At 52.4% G+C, this 18,638-nt stretch overlaps 3 protein-coding genes across 3 annotated transcripts; 2 read left to right on the forward strand and 1 right to left on the reverse strand.

Moving 5' to 3' along the window:
• Positions 1-189: 189 nt before the first annotated feature.
• On the forward strand, positions 190-16,993 carry CSUI_002280 (uncharacterized protein). The gene is made up of 4 exons (XM_068062482.1): positions 190-2,290; positions 3,021-3,547; positions 4,016-15,334; positions 16,090-16,993. The coding sequence occupies exons 1-4, from the start codon at positions 1,804-1,806 to the stop codon at positions 16,249-16,251; spliced, it is 12,495 nt and encodes a 4,164-aa protein (XP_067925542.1). The 5' UTR covers positions 190-1,803; the 3' UTR covers positions 16,252-16,993.
• Positions 16,994-17,143: 150 nt separating this feature from the next.
• On the forward strand, positions 17,144-17,323 carry CSUI_002281 (uncharacterized protein; the record flags this gene model as incomplete). The annotated part of the gene is made up of 1 exon (XM_068062483.1): positions 17,144-17,323. A coding segment is annotated over one exon (123 nt), but the record flags the coding sequence as incomplete, so codon positions are not given.
• A 676-nt stretch (positions 17,324-17,999) lies between these two features.
• CSUI_002282 (uncharacterized protein) lies at positions 18,000-18,637 on the reverse strand. Its single transcript, XM_068062484.1, has one exon. The coding sequence runs from the start codon at positions 18,451-18,453 to the stop codon at positions 18,289-18,291; it is 165 nt and encodes a 54-aa protein (XP_067925544.1). The 5' UTR covers positions 18,454-18,637; the 3' UTR covers positions 18,000-18,288.
• Between the last annotated feature and the right edge of the window lies 1 nt (position 18,638).

Consider the following 18,638-nt stretch of genomic DNA (forward strand, 5'->3'; position numbering starts at 1 on the left):
TAGGTTGCACGGCGAGTTCGAGAACTGTGCTTCTTTGAACAGATTTGTGTTCTGTTCGTGTTTGTGACCCGGGTACGCTGTGTTCAGCGAAGCATCCCGCGGCGTTTAGTATTTTAGAGGGTACGCAATCGCGGTTGCATGCGGAAGTTTAGGTGCGGACGTAAGCCGATGTGTGCTGGCGGAGAAAAGAAACAGGCTAACGGGAAAGTGTAGTAAAGCTGAGCCTCGCACTCTCACATGCAATCAATTAACCGTTTCCCGAACCAAACTGCGAGGGCGAGGTGGAGTCTGACGTGGTCCTAATCTTCGTGAGAAAGCCTTTGTTTCTTTGCCGACGTAGACACGTGCACGCCACAGCGGTGCTCCAGTGGCCCCCTGCAGCTGTCCTCGCCACGCCGTCGCCTGTGTCTCCTTCCAGCGATTGGATGTCTCAACAATCGATAGTCTTAGTTTTAGACGGTCGTACGAATCCCCGTATCCATATTCCCTTCTTAACTCCTTTTGCCCACGACGTGAAGGAGAAGAACGTGCACGGGGGGGAATGGCGCGGTTGCCGGAAGCCACCGCCTAGCTAGCACCTCTGACGCCGTTGATGTCAACGCGACAAGACGAGGAGGAGGCTCTTGGTGAGGGCACTTTCAAAGACTCTGATTTTACCCTCGTCGCCTCGCTAGTGCTAAGCGTCAACTGTCTTTGCCCCGGTGTTTATCAGGAGTACGGGGACTGGAAAAAAGCGCGCGGTTGTCGCTGCGCGGTCTCGGGCAGTTGACAGCAATATGCGGGAGTGTCCTTTTTCTTGTGTCATGGTAACTAGATAAGCGTGCTTTCATTGCCTTTTTGGCACGTCCGACACGTTCCTCGGACCGAGGGAGTTTGTCTTTATCTTTTTAAGAGGCGGGGTGCCTTACGTCCGCGCGAAGCACTGCTCGGTTTCGTTTCTCTGCGAAGAAGTGTTCTTTCTTCGGTATGCCGGTCCTGACGCGTCCGAAAGATTTCCTTGTGCGTGACGCATGGTCGGACAGCAAGCGCCCAGAGGAAGCCGCGTGGTGTGTGTTTGTTTCGGCTTTGCTCTGATCAGGTAATTCGGACGCGGTGCGCTTCCCTGTCTCGTCTGTATGCAATTTCTGCCTCTTCTTAGTTGGTGCGCTTGAGGAATGCTAGCTGGGCCGCGACATTGCTCAGTGTGTCGTATAGAGTCACCTCTCCGTGGTTGGGGTGTCCGTCTCTAAAAAGTCCTTTGTGTCGCGTACTGCCGAGGTTGCCCGGCACATCAAGATATCCACATTTGTCGGTCCTCGAAATACACTGTCAAGGTCAGCTGGCCTTGGGAGGTTTCATCTAGAAGACCAGCTGACCTTCTGCACTATGCCTTCTGATCGTGTACATAAAGAAGTTTGAAGGGTGATGCTCAAACAAGCGTTGTGGCACGGCTTCCTTCAGCAGGACCTTGACCAAGGGACAACCTGGTATATGTGAAACTGTAACGGAGCAAGGTATTTGAATCCGGCCTTGTTTGTGAACGGTCTCGCCGCAGTTGCTTGGACGCTATTCGGACCGAGCTTCGCAAGCGCGTCGACCATTACGGACGCGAGAAGCCTCTGAGCTCGTCGCTGGTTTCTTCAGTCTCGTTCTCCCCTCCTGAGGGTCTCCCGTGTCTTGCACATGTCGTTCGGAACGCCGTAGTTAGACCGCTACATGCCCTCTGGGATTCCTCCGTAAGTTTCACTTCCGTGGGCGAGACGAGTACAGGCCTCCGCCTCTGTATCTCGACGAGCGCGTTGGGCGCGCTTTTTCAGCCTCGGTATGTACACCCGGGATGTGGCCGTACAAGAGGCAGACGACAATCAGGAGAGAGAGGAGCGGCAACGTGTCCAGGATGAAGACAAAGAGGAAGAGATACAGACGAGTTTGTCTCGTCCCGTGTCACCGTTGCTTAGATCTGAGAGAAGAAGCAGCGAACCCCAGTCGGTACATGAAGAGGGACAGCCAGGCGTCAGAAAGGACAGCGACTCTCTAGGGATTTCTTCCTCCGAATGTCGCACTGGTTTCTTTGAGGAAAGACGCCTCGCGAGACTATTCCCGTTCTTTCCTTCTTCGACTTTTTTGCTACGCACTGCACACCTAGTCGTCTCGATCATTCGGTGTTATTTCGTCTACGCATCTCTCTGTTTCTTTTGCTTGGTTCTCTTGTATTCTTGCTTTCTTCCCTCCCTCTTCATACACGGAAGCAGATACAATCGGGTACCCTCTGCCTTTCTTGCTGTCGACGTTCCAGTTAACGCTCCTAACGGTGAGATACATACAAAGAAGAATGAAGAGGTGGAGGGCGATGGCGTTCAACTAGAGCAGAGGGTGAAGGAACGGCAGTGTGTGTGTGCCTGGCGTCCGAGCATAAGCGGCTAACGTTAGGTTTCCAAAGTGAGCTTATCTCTCTATAGACTTCTATTCCATCGCCACGCGCGGCAGACCGGTTTCGGACGTTTGTGCTACCCGAGGGTGTGAACCTATTATTGGCATATCTTTGCTAGACTACTAAAGTCGAGACATGTCGTCTTTGATATTTCCGAAACGTTCATCAGGATTCTTGAAGAAGGCGTCTTTTTGAACTCGGCAGCATGCGCTCCCAAGTGAAGAATGCCTGAAAGTCGAAGGACACCCGGCTGTCCCAACTCCTGCAGCTCGCCTGTTTGGAGAGTCGGCCTCTGACACTCGAGTCACTATTTGAATGTACCCTCCGTTTTGTTTCATCGTTTTGTGCACCCGACAATGCCGCGGTGTACATCCACTGTTCGTAGCTGGGGAAGACGGTGCCAGTTTACTATTTAGGTGCGAGAGCGGCACGCTTACGGTCTGAGTGACACACAGGTCTTCCCTCGACAGCTCTTGGCTGAACGTCCTTTTTCTTTTTCTAGTATACCGACATCGGCACCTCGTGTAAGTCTTGTTCATTCTGCTCGTCACTCAAATTTCACCACCCGGTATAACACGCGGGCCTGAGGCTCTTTCTTTCTGGTGTTCAGCTCCTCCCTTCTATCGGCTACAGCGTCTGCTCCCCGCTTCCCGCATGGGTTCCGTTGCCTCTTCCCTGACCCGTGGAAGAAGACTTGGGTATGCCTCCGGTTCTACGGTTCTCCCAGTCCTTTTCGTTCACGGTCACAGAGGCTCTTTCGGGCAGGCAGGAAGCCTTGTCGAGCTTCTCCGGCAGCAGGACCTTAGCGCGCGTGCTCCGCACGACATCAGTTTTGATGTTCTTCCGTCCCTCGGGGACTTGAGCGGACTGAACATTCATTTCAAGTCCTCGGGGGGACGGGGCCTCGAAGACAGTTCGGGGAAGGCAGAGAGGACGGAGGGGGAGTATCTGCGTAGGCTGTTGTTAGACGAAATAGGTTCTATTTTGGGAATGAAGAAGCGTCGATCAGCACCCTCAGCAGAGGCGAACGCCAAGCCAGAATCTAGAACGAGCAGGAGAGAAGTAGAGATCCATGTGTTCGCCATTGATTTCGGGGAAGAACCCTCTGCTTTTCACCCGAGAATGGTTGATAGACAGGTGCGTCTTCAGGGGCACGAACAGTTGTGATCTTACATGCTTGTACACTCAGCATAAGCTTCTATGATTTGTTGAGTATCTATCGCCGTCTCGGCGGGAGGCGGGGAGGGGGGGGTAGTTAGCCTATGCGGCTACCCGCTTCTGTCTTATTGTAAGGCTGGGCTTCTGCCTATGCAAGAGCTTCCGAAGTTGCCTTCCTGCTGGTGGACACGATGCGCCGGCGGAGGAATCCTAGGCCAACTGTCGATTTTTCTCGTGTGGGACTCTCCTCACTCCACAAGCCGGCTTTTCTACGCGCGCATTGCACGCTCATTATGTGCAGGGTTGTAAGCTTGTAGACATAGGCGGACTCCGAGAAACAGTTTTGCAGAGGGCTACGCTTGGGGAGTGATACGTAGTCGTGGGAATTTCCCGCGAAAGCGTTCGTCTGAATTCGTCCGTTATGCTTCACGGTTTCTTCTTTCTCAGGCTGCCTTTATTCTTCATTGTCTTGAACATATTCGTGATCTCTACAAACTACCTACCACTTCCGTCTCGATGCCCCTGCACAAAGAGAGACAACTCGAGGCCAGTCGCGCGTCTGACGCAGACACAGCATCCCACATTCTCACGGGAGCGATACCTCTACGCCGACAGGTGTCCTCCGCGTCGGCTGATGGCGTACGACAAGATTTGGGTGACTTGAGAAGAGAGGAGGGCAGAGAGAGAGCTCAGTCCAAACACATCATTAACGTCTCAGATGGAAAGACTTCTTCTTCTCACCTGGCCGCGTCCAGGCATTTGCTGGAGACAGGGAATAAGGATTCAGCTTCGTCTCCTGCCCTTGTTGTTATTGGACACTCCATGGGCGGCGTGGCTGTGTTGCACGCTTTGTCCCGGTCTGGGGAACGGTGTAGTTACGGAAGACTGTCACCCCCACGTTCAGAGAATGACGCCTTATTCTTTCGCAGTGGGAAGGGAGACGTGCGGGGTGGTTCTGGTCCTACGCCAGGCATGGGGAAACGAGAACGTCACTTCACCGGTCGTAGTCCATCCGAATCGGTAGAACGTCCTTTCTCTGCGAGGCCGGCTACTTGGAAGCCTGGGGACCAACGGGGTTACACTCTATGCCGTGCCTTCGATTTTTCAATGCTTCCTTTTCTCTCTGTCATCACAGTGAATAGTCCGATATTGCCTTTGCCCGCTTTGTCGCTTAGCCCGGCTGTAGGTGCGTTCCAAAGGAAATTAGCTCGAAACCTGAAGCGTCTCTTCAGAACTACGAGAGGACCTCAAGGTGCCGGAGGCCAGACTCCTGAAGCGCACCATGGTGCGAGTCCGGAGCTGGCTGGAGAGCCCGACACGACAAGGGAGAGTAGCAGCAGCAACAAGAACATGAGTGAAGGTTCAGCAAAAGAGAGAGGAGCGATAGAAACTCGTGACTCTCCAGGTACCTTCCCGTCGTCACGAGTGCGTCGTGGAATACCAAGAGAGAATTTTGCTGCAATACTTCCGCCTTTAACCTTTCTTTTCACGTTTTCGTCTGGTTGGCAAGGAGGCTTCGTGTCTCCCTTTGTATCGTCTCCTTTACTCTCTGCTCCTGTCACTCCACCTGAGTCCCCTCTCGCACGTCTTACTCTTGCGCGGTCTGAGAAGGATTGCCCTTACCACTTTCTACCAACTGCTGGAAAGGGTGTTCCGGAGAAGGATATGATTGTTTGTTACTGGCCAACATTGCTGCATCTATCGTTAGACACGCCTTTTCTTCATGGAGTCTTCTCAGGAGGAGACCACGTCAACATTCTCAGATCACGACCATTTCTTGTTTTCATCTCGTCTCTCCTCCGCTGGCATGGAAGTCTGGCAGAGAGTGTACGTTCAGTGCAGCACTACGTCAAAACACCGGGGCTCGAGATTACTCTGCAGAACTCTTTCTCAAGTTCGTCGTCTTCCCGGTATCCCGATGCACCATTTCCGAGTTTTCTAGATTCCTCGACAGCGGGCCCTTACGGGTTTTCTTTCGTGTCTTCGGAGTTGCAAACCTATCCACTTTTGCGCGCTTCTTACGCTGCATTTTCGAGTGTCTCCTTTTTTTTAGCGACTCTCGGGCAAAGTCTCCGTTTCTTTTTCTCTCTCTTTCCTTCTTCGCGGATACTTGGATCCGGGAAACAACTTCGAAATCGAATTCTGTCTTCCAGCCATGGTTCCGCCCCTCTCGTCTACTCTCCTCTTGGCACTGCACATCCTGTGAGCCTGATCCAGTCACAGAAATACTACACGCGTCGGCTGTTAAGACAACGAGGTCGGATTCCTCTTTTGAACTCAAGGCCTTATTTTTACTCCGTAGGAGATGTTGGTGACACAGGCAGAAGAGCAGTCGCCGCGCCTTTGTCGACAAAAGGCACAAGAGAAGACAGGACTGGGAGAAAGCAGGGGGCCTTCACCAATGTGTCGAGCTCTTTCTCGCTGTCATCTCACCAGTCCGCTGGAGGACTTCACTCTCTTTTGGGAATTCCCGAGTTCTGCCGCTGGATAGAGGAGGAAGAAGATGGTTTAGAGAGTCCGGTTCATGGTGTTCGTGGCAGTCCAGTTGCAGAGGAAGAAAACGCACGCATCATGCGCGAAGATGGTACTACGACAGGTGACGCAGCACAGCACAGGGAAGATGGCCGAATCAATCGTGTTCAGGCCAACTCTCGAGTGGGGAGAGGGTACGAGGCCGAAGGAAGCAAGCGGGGTTCTATCGGGGACAACAAGGAGACCAGCGTTTGCACACCTCGTCTGTGGTTGTGGGGCCTGTTGCTGGAAAAGGCTGCACTTTTGATCGGTGGTGGGAAAGGTGAAGAGGGGTTTCATTTGCAAGAAGAGTACTGGAACAGTCGCTCGCATGACGAGCCTCTCTTACCCAGACTGGAAAGGGAAAGAGATGGAGACGATGTGGGAGAGTCAAGTTCTTTCTGGGAATACAAGGGGAAAGTCAGTGAACCCGGACAGAAGAGGGAGAGAGGAAAGCACGGGGAAGTGCTGTCACTGGTTGATGAAGATGTGATGGACCACTGGAATTCCTGCAGCATCTGTAGCAAGGGCCAAACGAATGGCCACAGAGAATGGTATGAGGCAATTTTCCTGAAAGAAGGTAGAGGCTGGGGCGACGCTTGCCGAAGGCACCTGGCACGGGTCGCTTGGCTGCGAAGAGATGGGGGGCGGGAAACAGCTTCTAGCAGAGCCCCAGTCGAGACCAGGGCGAAACGGTGGGATGCAGACTCAGGTGAAGGAGAGGTCGGGGAAGAAGAGGTACCCAGGAGCAGAGGCGGAGCGGTACGAGATCATAAAGACGGAGGAAGGACTTCGGGGAAAGAACGGGCGCTGCGGAGCGATGACAACGAGGAAAGTGTGTCGCTGCATCAGAAGAAGAGTGGCGTGTCAGAGATGCGAAATGTTTTGGTGCCTAGTAACGACGGCGTGGGAGCGCTGGGGTCTAGAGTGAAGACAACACAGTCGGGAGTGCAGACCAAGGTGGTGCGTGGAGGATCCTATGTAGAGACAGAAGGAGGGCTTGCTACGGTCAGTGAACGGGTGAGCGGCAGGGCGGGTGAGCAAAACCGAGGGGCTCAGCGCCGACAAGGTGGAATGAAACTAGAACATCAGAATTCACAGAGGGAAACACAGAAAGAAAGACGGCAGCTTAGTGAACGAGGCACTGGGAAAGAGCAGCCCGCGCGAGCAGAGAGGCAAGGACCAAAGCAGAACACAAGAGACGAGATTGAGTGGGACCTAGCGGAGTGGGTAGGCATTCAGTTGGCGTCGCAGATCGAGGCTCTGGATGAAGGCAGTCAAACGACTATGAATGACTTCGTGCAAATCAAGCTCGGGAGTCCTTGCGGCAAGTCGGTTGCGGTCGGGGCCGCAGCTGAGAAGAATGTGGGAGAGGTTAGTGAAGAGAGAGGAGATAGAAGCGGGACAAGAACAAACACAGATGCGAAGGAGACGACAGTCTCCAATGGGAAAGAACGATTAGCGGGTCACCCAGAGGGAGGCGAAAAGCAGAGAAAGGGAGACGATGGCGGGCTATATGTGCGAGGGAGGTTGGATACGAGTGGCACAACGGGTTTCCTTCCTTCTAATCGCCCGCCCACTTTGAAGAAGGAAGAAGCACAGGGAGGGACCGTAGTCAGTATTGCATCGGTAGGAGGATGGCTTTCCCCTCGTTTTTCCTCCGTTCCTGACAGCACGAAGGACCAGACTCTCGAAACGTCGGGAGAACACAAGAATACACGCGACGACCTTCGACAAAATTCCCGTACACTTCCGAAATGCGCATCACATCTGCGTTCTTCTGTAAAGTTTGGTTCTTCTTCGTGCTTCTTTGCTTCCTCCTTATCAGCGTCTACATTGGATGAACACTCCGCATCTCTTCGTGGAGTTGTTTTTCTGCCAGCGTTCACGTATCCGTTTCCTCATTTTACCTCTCATTTGTCTATTTTTCCCATGTCCTCCTCCCCGCAGTCGGGGGGTTCTGCTGTCTCCACACCTTCTGGCTCTCTCTCCACAGTACTTTCCCTAAGCGCGCATGTTCCCTTTCAAAGGAAAAGCCGCTTGGTGCAAACACTGGGTACAGATGAGAGACCTATTATCTTCGATGAAAGGGACACCCCGGCTTGTACTCCCCCATGGCCTCTCTTAGACAGTCGAGCAGAGAGAAAAAATATCTGTCCTGGCTGTGCAGTCGAAGAAGGAAGGAGGAGGGTCGCTGTCCTGGGTGCCGGAGGTCTGAATGAAGGCAAGGAAGGATGGAAAGCAGAACAACAAGCAACGAGAGAGGAAGGGAACTGGGAGCGAGAAGAGGGCGGTGAAGGTGTAACTCAACAGGAGGAGAGGCAGAGGCGAGTGCGCCCTCGTTTGTCCCCTGTGTTCCAGACTTTTGTGAACAACAATAAAAGGAGCCGGATGAGAGGAGCACGGCTTTCTCCTCAAGTACTAGGTGGCGATCCGCGGTACCCAAACGTACTTCTTTCTGAAGTGTCAGTGGGTCTCGGGTCCGTGGAGGACCCTCCCCTCCTCGTCTTCGTGGCTGTGGAGAACTGGGCTGAAGTTTCGTGTGATAGCGCAGATTTCAGTTTACTTCTTAGACGCCCGTCACATTCAGAGCTTGATCCTTCTCGTGCTGGCGTCTATTCGTCCCCGTCCTTCAGTTCCTCGATGGGGAGCCCAAGTATAGACAAAGACAGAAGCGGAGCGTCCCCAGCTCAGGAACGGCCGCGCTTTCACGATCAGTCCACACAGTCTAAACCCTCTACACAGCCTAAGCGCTCTGCAGCAGAACGGGAAAGCGGCAGCGGAGAAACAAATGGGAACGAAGATTCATGGTCGTCTCTGGCGGGAAAAGGGGGGGAAGCACGGGAACGGGAGACTCCTGTGAAGTCGGTGAGAAAGCATGCGACCGCCGCGTACTGTTTCTATTCTTTGCCGCCGTCTGTGCTTCCCCCGCTCTTCTACCCCGTGAAGCTTTGCTCCTTCCTTCTCCCAGTCTTTTCTTTATCAAGACAGTCCGGAGGTTATCTGGACTCTGTGTGTCCTACTGACTTTTCTTCGCCTCCCTCCGCTTATTCTTTTTCTGGTTCTTCCAACGCCGCGTTCCCTGCTTCTCCGGCAGCTGCGAAAGCACGCGTTGGAGGGACGGTTGATGCTGGGTTAGATCCCGGCCTCCTTTCTTTTCGACGAAGCAACGAACTGCGGGCAAACGGGTGGATCGAAGGAGAGCAGAAGGGATCCACAGAGGCTCTTGCGGAGAATGCTCAAAGGGAGTCAGAAATCATGACCGAGGACGCCAAGGAGCAGGGAGTTCTAGGACAGGGAGAGTTGCCAGGGACTCAATCAGAACGTGAAGAAAGACGAGAGCCGAGAGAGAAACCGAAAGGAAGAATCACAAACCTGACAGCTGATCAGCTGCCTCCACTTTTCTATGCTGTAGTTCTGCCTCACCTGTTGGAGCCGCCTATGAGTGATTTCTTTCAAGATGGCGACTCCGTGGGAAAAGAAACCGACAACCGTAAGGCAGATGGACCAGAGAGGACAGCATTACATGCATTTTCAGGATTAGGTCAAGGGAGAGAGCAAGAAGCAGCAGTGCCTGTCGGAGAAGTGCTGACTCCAAGTATGGAAAAGGTGGTAAAGCTGGACAATAGAAAGAACCTGCCCTTGAAGGAACGAGCGCCTGCTACTGGTGGACCGTCAAGAACCTCTACCCGGATTTCTTCTGACTCTTCTCTTCAGGATCCAGCTTCTACTACGACAGAGCCCTCCCCTGGTCCCGCGGAAAATGCGACGTCGGGGGTAACGCCGGGTGCGTCCTCTGCGGGCTCTGGCCTCTACCAGCTGACTTCCTCCCTGTCGAATTCCCCAGCAATCTGTCGATTCGCTTTTGCTCGGTCCTGGCTTTCTCCTTTTCTTCCCGATGATCCTGCGTCGTCGCCTTTTGCCTCCTTCTTCTTCTCCCTCTTCGTCCCATTAAGAGTTAAGATGCCCCTCACTCCGACACTTGGAAACCCTCTCTTTTTTCCTCTTTCCGACGACAAGACGCGGACTGAAAAGACCAGGAGTTCTGCTGCTGTGTTTCCACCGTCAATCACAGGCTCCCCACCCTCCTTGGGAGCGCCCCACAGTGCATCTTTCTCTCCGTCGCTGCATATGGATAATTTAACCGGTTCCTCTCCGGAGGATACTCCGTCTCTCTTGGCTGCGCCTCCTGTCTTTCTTCTGCTACCGGCACCGCCATCTGCCGCGTACCTGCTTTCATACGACGTGTACGTATACGTAATTCCGCCAGCCCTCAGTGCATCTAATACGGACAGAATGGTACGCGCGGGAGACGATCGCCCTTTGGAGAAAAGGAAAACAGCTAGCTCTTCCTCTCCTTGGCCTTCTCGAAGCAGGAGCGAAGGAATTACGCGTGACTCGTCAGCGTCATCGTTGAGAGCCTTGATGGTGGCTTATGAATCAAATCCTGTATGGGAAATACTCGGTCCAGGTCTTCTATCTGCTTCATCCATTAATTCAAATCGCGAAAGAGAAGATGAAGCAGATGGGATTCTTACAGAGGTCAAAGCTGCAAACATCAAAGTTCATTTGAATTGTATCCCAGCTGGCACAAAACGCCCTTCTTCTGCCGTGCCCCCGCCTCCCCCCCCCCAAGCAAAAGTACCACCACAGCAGAAGAGCCCTCTTTTTCCGTTCTTCGTCAGTTTGTGGAATAGCTGCCTGCAAGACGTTTTCAGCTGGATACTTCTTCCCTTCAGTTGGCTGATAGGACACGAACTTGTTCCGTTGCTTGATAGAGAGAGCGTGGCGGAGGAATATGGCGATTTTTTTTCTCCACGGTTTACGTTCCCTGCTTACAAGACATCCACTGATTCTTCTTCTTCCCGACCCACCCAGCCTCTGTCCTCGGATGCTCCTCCAACGTCTTCTCAACTACCTTCATCTGCGGCTGGCTCCCTTTCTCACTTGGTCCCGTTGCGACAAGGGAAAATAGAGGGAGGACTGGAGGGGATGAACAATGAAGGAATGGCGCGGTCTCGGTGGACTATCATCGAGGTTATGCTTTCGCTCCTCGAAACAACAGAGAAGGAGATTGAAGAGGCGCTAGAAGCACATTCGCTACTTAGCTTTCAGCCTTTGGTGGCGGGAGATTCACTTATAATGGAAGACAGGAGCTCTGATAACCCCAAACGTGGCCACCGTCAAATACCGCCCAGCATTTTTTCATCTGTTCCTCGTGTTTCTCCGTCCGCTGACACCTTCCAGGCTTATCACGCTGAGATGTACGAAGACAAAGCAGCTGGCTCGTCGTTCTTCTCCGTGCCTGGCGAAGGACCGAGCAACCGAGGTGGACACGGCGTTGCCCCGGATGCTCCTTCCTTGCCCACGCCTTCGGAGTCCGGGCATGCGTCTTTAGCTCCCCCCTCTTACTTATCCGCGGATATGTCTTGGACTTTTGTTGTTGAAATTAAGCCCTCTTTCTTAGCGTTTATTCGTTGTCTACTTGTTTCTCATATTCCTCTTTTTGCTGGGTTGGTGTGTGCGCTTCTCGCGTACTTTCTTCTTCTTTCTTTCTTTGCTCAGCTTGTCCTTGAAAAGACGGGTAAAACAGTTGGTTCGTTGGGAAGGAAGAAGAAGGAAAGAGGAAGCGGAAGCAAGACCACTCGGTTGTTTTCCAAGCGGAGAGAGGGAAGCCCGGCACGGCTTGTTCAGCAAGGAGACGAGGCGATAAGATACGTTTTGTCGAAAGCATCGCAGGATCCTAGCAGAAAAGGAGGACAAGTTGAAACCGCGGGAGGACGTTTCTCTCTGGACAGACCAGCCAAAGAGGGTGTGTCCTTTCTTCGTCCTATTTCCCCATCTTCCTCTTCATCTGCTTCAGCTTCTTGCTGTCGCCCTGCTCCAGACTCTGTGGGGTACTGCGGTTCAAGACGCTCTTCGAATACGATCTCGGGTCCAGGCGAGTGCCGCTACTCCCTCCGAAACTCCTCCAGTGTAGGGTGGATCAGAAACAGAATTGCACGTTTTAGAAGGCTTTTGAGACAGGAACCATTTCGTGTACACGGGGAGGTAGAACGACGATCGCCATACCCTTTGCTAGCCTGGGAAGAAGACGCGGGTTGTCTCAAAGTGAGGCAGAATGTAGAAACAGAAGAAGGTTCTGGTGGCATTTCAAGCTCTCCAGATAGCCTAAAGCAGGGACAGCTTTCGTCATGCTGGCTTCCTAATACGCCCACAACGCAGACGTCGCCCGCTACGGTCTCCACGAAGGCGACAGAGACTCATCACTGCGGCACCCCACGATACGCGTTTTCTGACTCGGTCTTGTGGGAGAGGTCATCGGGTATTGACTGCCTCCCGACGTGTTCAAGGCGACGGTATTTTGTTTCAAGCTTTACGTCTGAGTTGGGCGATCGCCGCTTCAATCTCGACAGAGAACAGAGGGGAGAAGGAATTGGAGAGAGGGACGAGCTTTTCTGTATGGGGAAACGACTTCCTTCTTCCGGAGTTCGTTCTCCATCTTCTGTTTCCCACAGTTCCCTGGGCGTAGAGCGATGCACATCGGTATTTAAGGCGCTGCCATCTCTTTTGCTTTCTCTGAAGCATACTGATAAACAGAACAGTTGCCGCTCTCTCTTCTTTCCTCTGTCTCTCTCTTCGGTTTCGCCTTCTGCCCATCTGGTGTTCGGTGTGCTGTTTTTCTGTCTTCTCCGCTGGCTCTACGAGATCTCCCAGGACGATGCCCACCAGCATCCTTGCTTGAATTTTCTTCGCTCGTTGGTCTCTCCTTTGCCTGCATTGTGGGAAAAACGTGCTCTAACCCCGTCATCCGTCCAGCTTTCTTCCGGTATATCCGGCTCGACCCCTGCCAGTGAGGCTTCCCGGCCACCGTCACCCGCTTTCTTCTGGGGGGATCGGCTTCCACCCCTCAGTCTCTTTCCGTTTTTCTGCCTCTTTGTCACTGCCCTGTTTTTTCTACTCATTTGCATGCGTATGTGTTATATGATTATTTGTTTTCTTCAACTCTGCCTCTTCACCCCAACCTATCTTCTCACACTTCTTTGCAAACGCATTAGTCACCATATTCACCAGTCTCTTTTCTCACGTCCATCTTTTCGGAGACTGCTTAGCACCTTGCAGCCGCCTCGACAGTGTCCTTCGTGTTCGAGTGTCTGTCGTTGTGGAAGGTTGTTCATACAAGTATGGACAACAATGGCTTGGTGCTGCTTCCGTACAGCTGTTGATTGGGGTAGCGTTGTTACATTGGCCATATGCCGATGGGTTAGGAGTGTATTCTCTTTCGTATCTGAGAATGCAGTTACAAGAGATATTGTCTCTTCTGTACGTCGATTTTCGAGATTTCTAAAGGAAATTCTTTTCCTAGGCTCTATAGGAAGACGTTCCTCCACTGTGCGAAGGACTGCGAATGCTCCTCCTTCATCCGAGAACGACGCAGAACCCCCGGTAGTTCGACGTGATGAACATGCTGTAGCACAAACATCTTCTTCGCCTCAAGTCAGTCATACTGAGGGATCTTCGCTTTTGCCGTGGTCACGACCAGTCCCCTCTCCTCTTTGGTGCCGCCTTATTTGCGTCCTCGCAAACTCCAGACAGTTATTTTCCTTGATCAAGAAGACAATGCATCAACAGAGACCTTTGATGCGTTGTTGCAGGTCTGCCTGCGTGTGGGTGGGAGTGGCGGGATTTTGTCCGCTGCTAGCTGTCCCCATCCTTCTGTTCCGTACTCTCTTTCTTCTTGTCTTCCGTTTCCCTTTACTTTCTTGGGTTCGTCGACAAAAAGAGATATGCCCCCTGAGGGACACAAGTGAACAACAAAGAGAGAGGGAAAGGTGTGGTATCTGTCACGACGGTTTCTCTTCTTTTCCTGTGACGTTGTCGTCTTCATCGGAAAAACCTGTGAACAACACAGAAGTGTGCAGAGTCGATGTGAAGGTCAGACGAGGAGATGGGGGGGATGATAGAGAACAACTTGGAGCGTGCCGTGTAAGAGGAGAAACAAAGGAAGCAGTCACAGCCAAGAGACACCCAGAAAATGGATTCCAAGAGAATGAAGGAAGAGCCGAATGCGAACACGCAAGAGAGGACATTTGTCCTTCGGAGTGCGTTTTTCCTAGGAGGCCACCAAGTACTCAGGGGCAACATAAATTTCTAGGGGTGCGAAGAGAGTATGCAGAAAAAGATCTTGTCGGAGTGAAAGGCGAGCTCTCGTACCTTCTTCTGTCTCGTTCTTCTACCCCTTCTTCCGACCTCTCCTCGCCAAGAGCGCCCGCTGTCTTAGGTGACCTCCCCGGTCCTTCTTCTCCCTCAAGACACACGCCGGTTGGACGTCCGGCGTGGGGCAACATCGGAGTGCAGGTGCAGCTTCTCCTCATCCTTTTGGCGCAGCAGTTTGCGCTTCTTCTACCCTTGTGTTTCTCTGTTGTTTGGCCTCTAGGCTGTCTTTTCCTCCAAGCGCTGCAGGCATGCGGAGTGGAAAGGGCTAGCTCGCTTTCTCGTGCTGTTGCTTGCACACCAGAAGATGGGGATTTCCGTAGAGCTCTCTTTCCTACTACAGCAACAGAGCTGTTTTTTTCCTCCTCCCGCTTGTCGACATCTTCACCTCCAGTTTCTTCTCGCGCATCAATGTTTTCCTCATTGAGGTGGGATGGTTACGCTGAAATTCAGCCCCTCTTCCTGAGCTTTTTGTCAAGAGGAGGATCCGACGACACCCTAGCACCTGGCAGTGCGACAACAGTTTTCTTCTCTCTGCTTCTCCCGTGCGCTCTTCTAGTAGCCCTCCTTCCGCGGCTTCTTCTCGCGTTCAAGAGTGTGTCTCCGCGTGAAGTCTGTGATACGGACCAAGGTGGTGAGAGGCAGGGAGATCGAGAAACCAACGAGACAGAACCGGGAAGCGATGTTTATCCGCCACCGCCAGGGAGAGAATTGAGTTTGTGGTCTTTTCCAGGGACTCCCGATGGGAGAAGGGAAGGAGAAGCCGTCCAAGAGCGAGGCAAGGAGGGAGACGAGGACGACCAGAGTACGGGAGACTGGCGTCGAGATCCAGCGTGCGTAGTGCAGTCAAAGGACGAGAGCACTGAAGTTAGTGGAGAGAAAGAGAAGGCGACACGGTTCAAGGGGGATCACCAGGAAGTCAGCAACTTGCTCGCAGTACCCGGATGTGCTGGGGATATGAAACTACATAAGAGAAGCGACGAGGCTGACCGTCCTGAAACTGTCTCTGTCCGCGTGCTCCTGGTTCTCGTGCTTTTCGAGGTGAGAGACAACGCAGGCGACGCCAACAGTTCTCCGATAGGGAAACTGATCCTTTCTTGGCATTCGAAACAGTGGCCTAAAGTTCCTTCTCCAGGTATCCGTACAGAGCCTGTGCGCGCATGTGCTTAGACACTTGTAAGCCTGTACACAGTGGGGGTGTCCCCGGGGTTCAGGGTCAGATAGTGTATCCAATTAGCGTCCATTACTCGGCATTGCCTTCCGGTGGCCGATACCTTCCCCTCGTCTCCTCTCTGTCGATAGAAACTTCTTCATACCGGTGACCACGTGGCCTCCTGCCAGGTCTTACTCTGTTTCGTAGAGCTTGTGTAGAGGAGCAGTACCTTTAATGGCTCGCCGAACTTGTATACCTGGAGCAGAACAGCCCAGGATGCCTCGAATTGTGGTCTTTTGCTGGGAGCACAAAATGCCTTTGTTTTTCCAAGCCAGCCGGAGTACAGTAGGCGTTTCTGTTTTTACGCGTGTGCTGCTCTAGGAGAGGCAGGTGCTTTCGACGATCGCTTATGACGGTTCAATGATGCGATATATGTTGACTGAAGTGTCCTGTGTGCGCGCACTCTTGTGTGTACCTTCAAAAAAGGTACACACAGGTGTGACAGATTCGCTGCATCAGGGATAACCAGGCGAGTCCCGTCTAAGACGGTCCGAGCCTTACACTGACGCTCAGTCGTAGTGTATCTTGCTCAACTGGATTCCTATGTCTGGGTCAAGGAGTTTGTGTGTGTGTTCGACCGTAGGCCGTCTTTGTGGTGCTTTTCCCGCTTGTTGGCACGTCATCTCTTTTCCATATCTTGGCCCTTCTAGCAACGCACCTCGGACTTTTAACGACTTTTGTATCGGTCCTCGTCCTGTGGGTCAGTTCCCCTACGCCGCCACAACCTGTCGAAGTAACGACGTAGGGATAGCTTTCAGTGAGGGCCCACGGGCTCTCAGCCTTCGGCCAAAGTTTCTAAAAGAGTCTTTCCACGTTTCTGACGTGCCTCATGCCCGCCCGCCGGCTTTTTGCATGCACTCTTCCTCAGCATCCTCGCGCGGGAGGCAGAGCAGAACGAGCTGTCTCTCCGCTTCGGGGCTTCGCCACCGTATATGGATTTCGCAGATAGGTGGCACCAGTTCTAAGAACCTGTGTACCTCCTGCCTTCTGTTCTACTTGGCAAAAGGTCATGGATGCGGCGGAGATGGAACTTTTGCCGATCCCTGGGTAATGTGTTTTTGATCGAGCGCGAAGAGCGCGCTTCCTTCATCCTTGGCAGTGGGACAGGCACATGAGAGATTTGTCTCGTCCCTGATTTTGCGCTTCAGTTTTTCTCAAGGTTCATACCTTCCGTGTATCATGAAGGCCTGTTCGTTTTTTCCAATTTGGCGGTTTCGTTTCCGGGACCGAGTCTTTTTTAGTTCGCGAGGGTGACGCCGACCAATGCCCATTGATTACGGACTTCAGTGAACTTTGCGAATGTTCATGGTCCCGTTCAGTGTTACAGGAGCAACAGGGTCAATGTGAATTTTCAAAAACTGCCTCAAGGTTTTCGGCAGTGATCTCATCGTGGTGATCGACAGTGCATAGCGCGTGATTGTTTAATGAACAACCCGATCTTCGAGCCGCGTCCCTCGCCTGAATGGACAGTGGCGGCAGCAGCACTGAGCGGTGTTCGAAAGTAAAACCGTACAGACATAAAAAAAAAAGGTAATTGACAGCCCCGCAACTCGTAGTCAAGCGCATCAGTAAGTATCGCGCTCATAATCGTTATAGTAGAGAAATATGCACGAGAATTTACAAAGAATAACACAGGTAAAACTTAGTCCTCTTCCATCAGTCATTAGCATTGGAGAGCGTCTGTTGTACATCAACACTAGGCACTGCTAACTCCGATGAGGAGGTACAGTACATTATACCTGCCCGGTACACGAATGTGTAAACGGCGGCTGTATTGTGACGGTCCAAAGGTAGGAAAATCCTTGTCGGGTGATTTTACTTTCTACCCTACTGTCATTGTATGATGTGCCCAAACCAGTCTACCTAGAATAGAGTGCCTTGCATGTCCTCGCTTAGGGGAAGAGCCGACGGAGCTCAGTACGGCGCTTGAGAAAAACGGCTCGAGCACAGAATAAATCTGTGCAAAATTTGGACAACTAGGTACGAGGCGGTTCCACAGACCGCAGTTTTCTTCGTTGCAAGTGCGGGTCTGTGTGACGCCGAAAGAAGAGAGGAAACTGCGACTCTCCTATTGACAGAACCCATAGCCCGGCAGTCTGTGCACTAACAACACCCTCGCTCCGAAGAGTGGCGCGCCCCCGAGTTTGCCACGAGCCACTGAGCACTGCACGCTGCATTGGATGCGCGTTACATCGCTGTGCCACCTGGAGGAGTCTCACTGTTCGCATCGGCCTATTCTTGGAATGCTAATGCGTTATCTGGGATCATTCCGTATCTCTCCAGTTCGCAACAAATACCGCGAGGTCGCGTAGCTTAGCCTTTCTGATTCGGGAGAGCCATCATAAGCTCTATTTTACACGCTGACGTCCTGCATCTCTCACATGGTGAAGTCGAGGGGAGGTCCTCAGCCAGCCGAGAGACGCATCTCGGAATCTGGTTCTTAGTAAAAAGTACCTTCCTTTCTCACTTCACTTCTGGTCGAAATTAGTACCTTTACTGAGTACTTCTCATAAGCACGATAAAAACGGATTCCTTATCAAAACCTCTGAGGTCGAAATGAAAGTTGATGTACTCCCACTTTGGAACCTCAATACCATCCCCGGCAAATCAAGAGAATACCGACAGTCCGCACGTCACCGGACGTTGAAACAAGACCGACTGAACTCAAGAATCATTCATTCGCCTGTGCACGGCGAAACTCCACAAGAGTTTTAAGGATGCCGTGGCAGTCATCTAAAGTGCGTGCCTAGGGCGCCAAGCAATCACTATGTCCGAATTCAAATCACAATGTCCCCCAGTACCCCCTCCCACCAAAAGTCAGTTTCCTGCTCACAATGCCAATCCTTTTCCAAGATTCATAAAGAATAGATCTTGTCAAGAAAGAAGCCGCACACGCCCGACAAGGACAGACGTTGCTCCTAAAAAGGCCTGAGAAGAACACCAACATAGTTCAACGGCCTCCAGAAGAAACACACGCATTCCTGGAGGTTTCTCTACCTTCTTCAGTACACGGCACTCGTGACTAGGCCCCCCACACGGCCTTCACAGACAAGCGCTGCCCTCCCTTGAAATGTGAACCCTGCAGTTCCCTTTTATTTTACATACCTGTCCGTGTAAGGACACCGAGTAGTT

The sequence above is a fragment of the Cystoisospora suis genome (genome assembly GCF_002600585.1).
Source record: "Cystoisospora suis strain Wien I chromosome Unknown contig_958, whole genome shotgun sequence".
NCBI lineage: Eukaryota > Apicomplexa > Conoidasida > Eucoccidiorida > Sarcocystidae > Cystoisospora > Cystoisospora suis.

What these genes read in the sequence shown, in the direction of transcription:
- CSUI_002280 (XM_068062482.1), top strand. Translation starts at nt 1,804, where the DNA reads ATGTACACCCGGGATGTGGCCGTACAAGAGGCAGACGACAATCAGGAG. An exon ending in CGAGAATGGTTGATAGACAG is followed by an intron (nt 3,548 to 4,015) that starts GTGCGTCTTCAG and finishes CTTCTTTCTCAG; the next exon opens with GCTGCCTTTATTCTTCATTG. An exon ending in TGGTTCTCGTGCTTTTCGAG is followed by an intron (nt 15,335 to 16,089) that starts GTGAGAGACAAC and finishes GTTCGACCGTAG; the next exon opens with GCCGTCTTTGTGGTGCTTTT.
- CSUI_002282 (XM_068062484.1), bottom strand. Translation starts at nt 18,453, where the DNA reads ATGTTGGTGTTCTTCTCAGGCCTTTTTAGGAGCAACGTCTGTCCTTGT.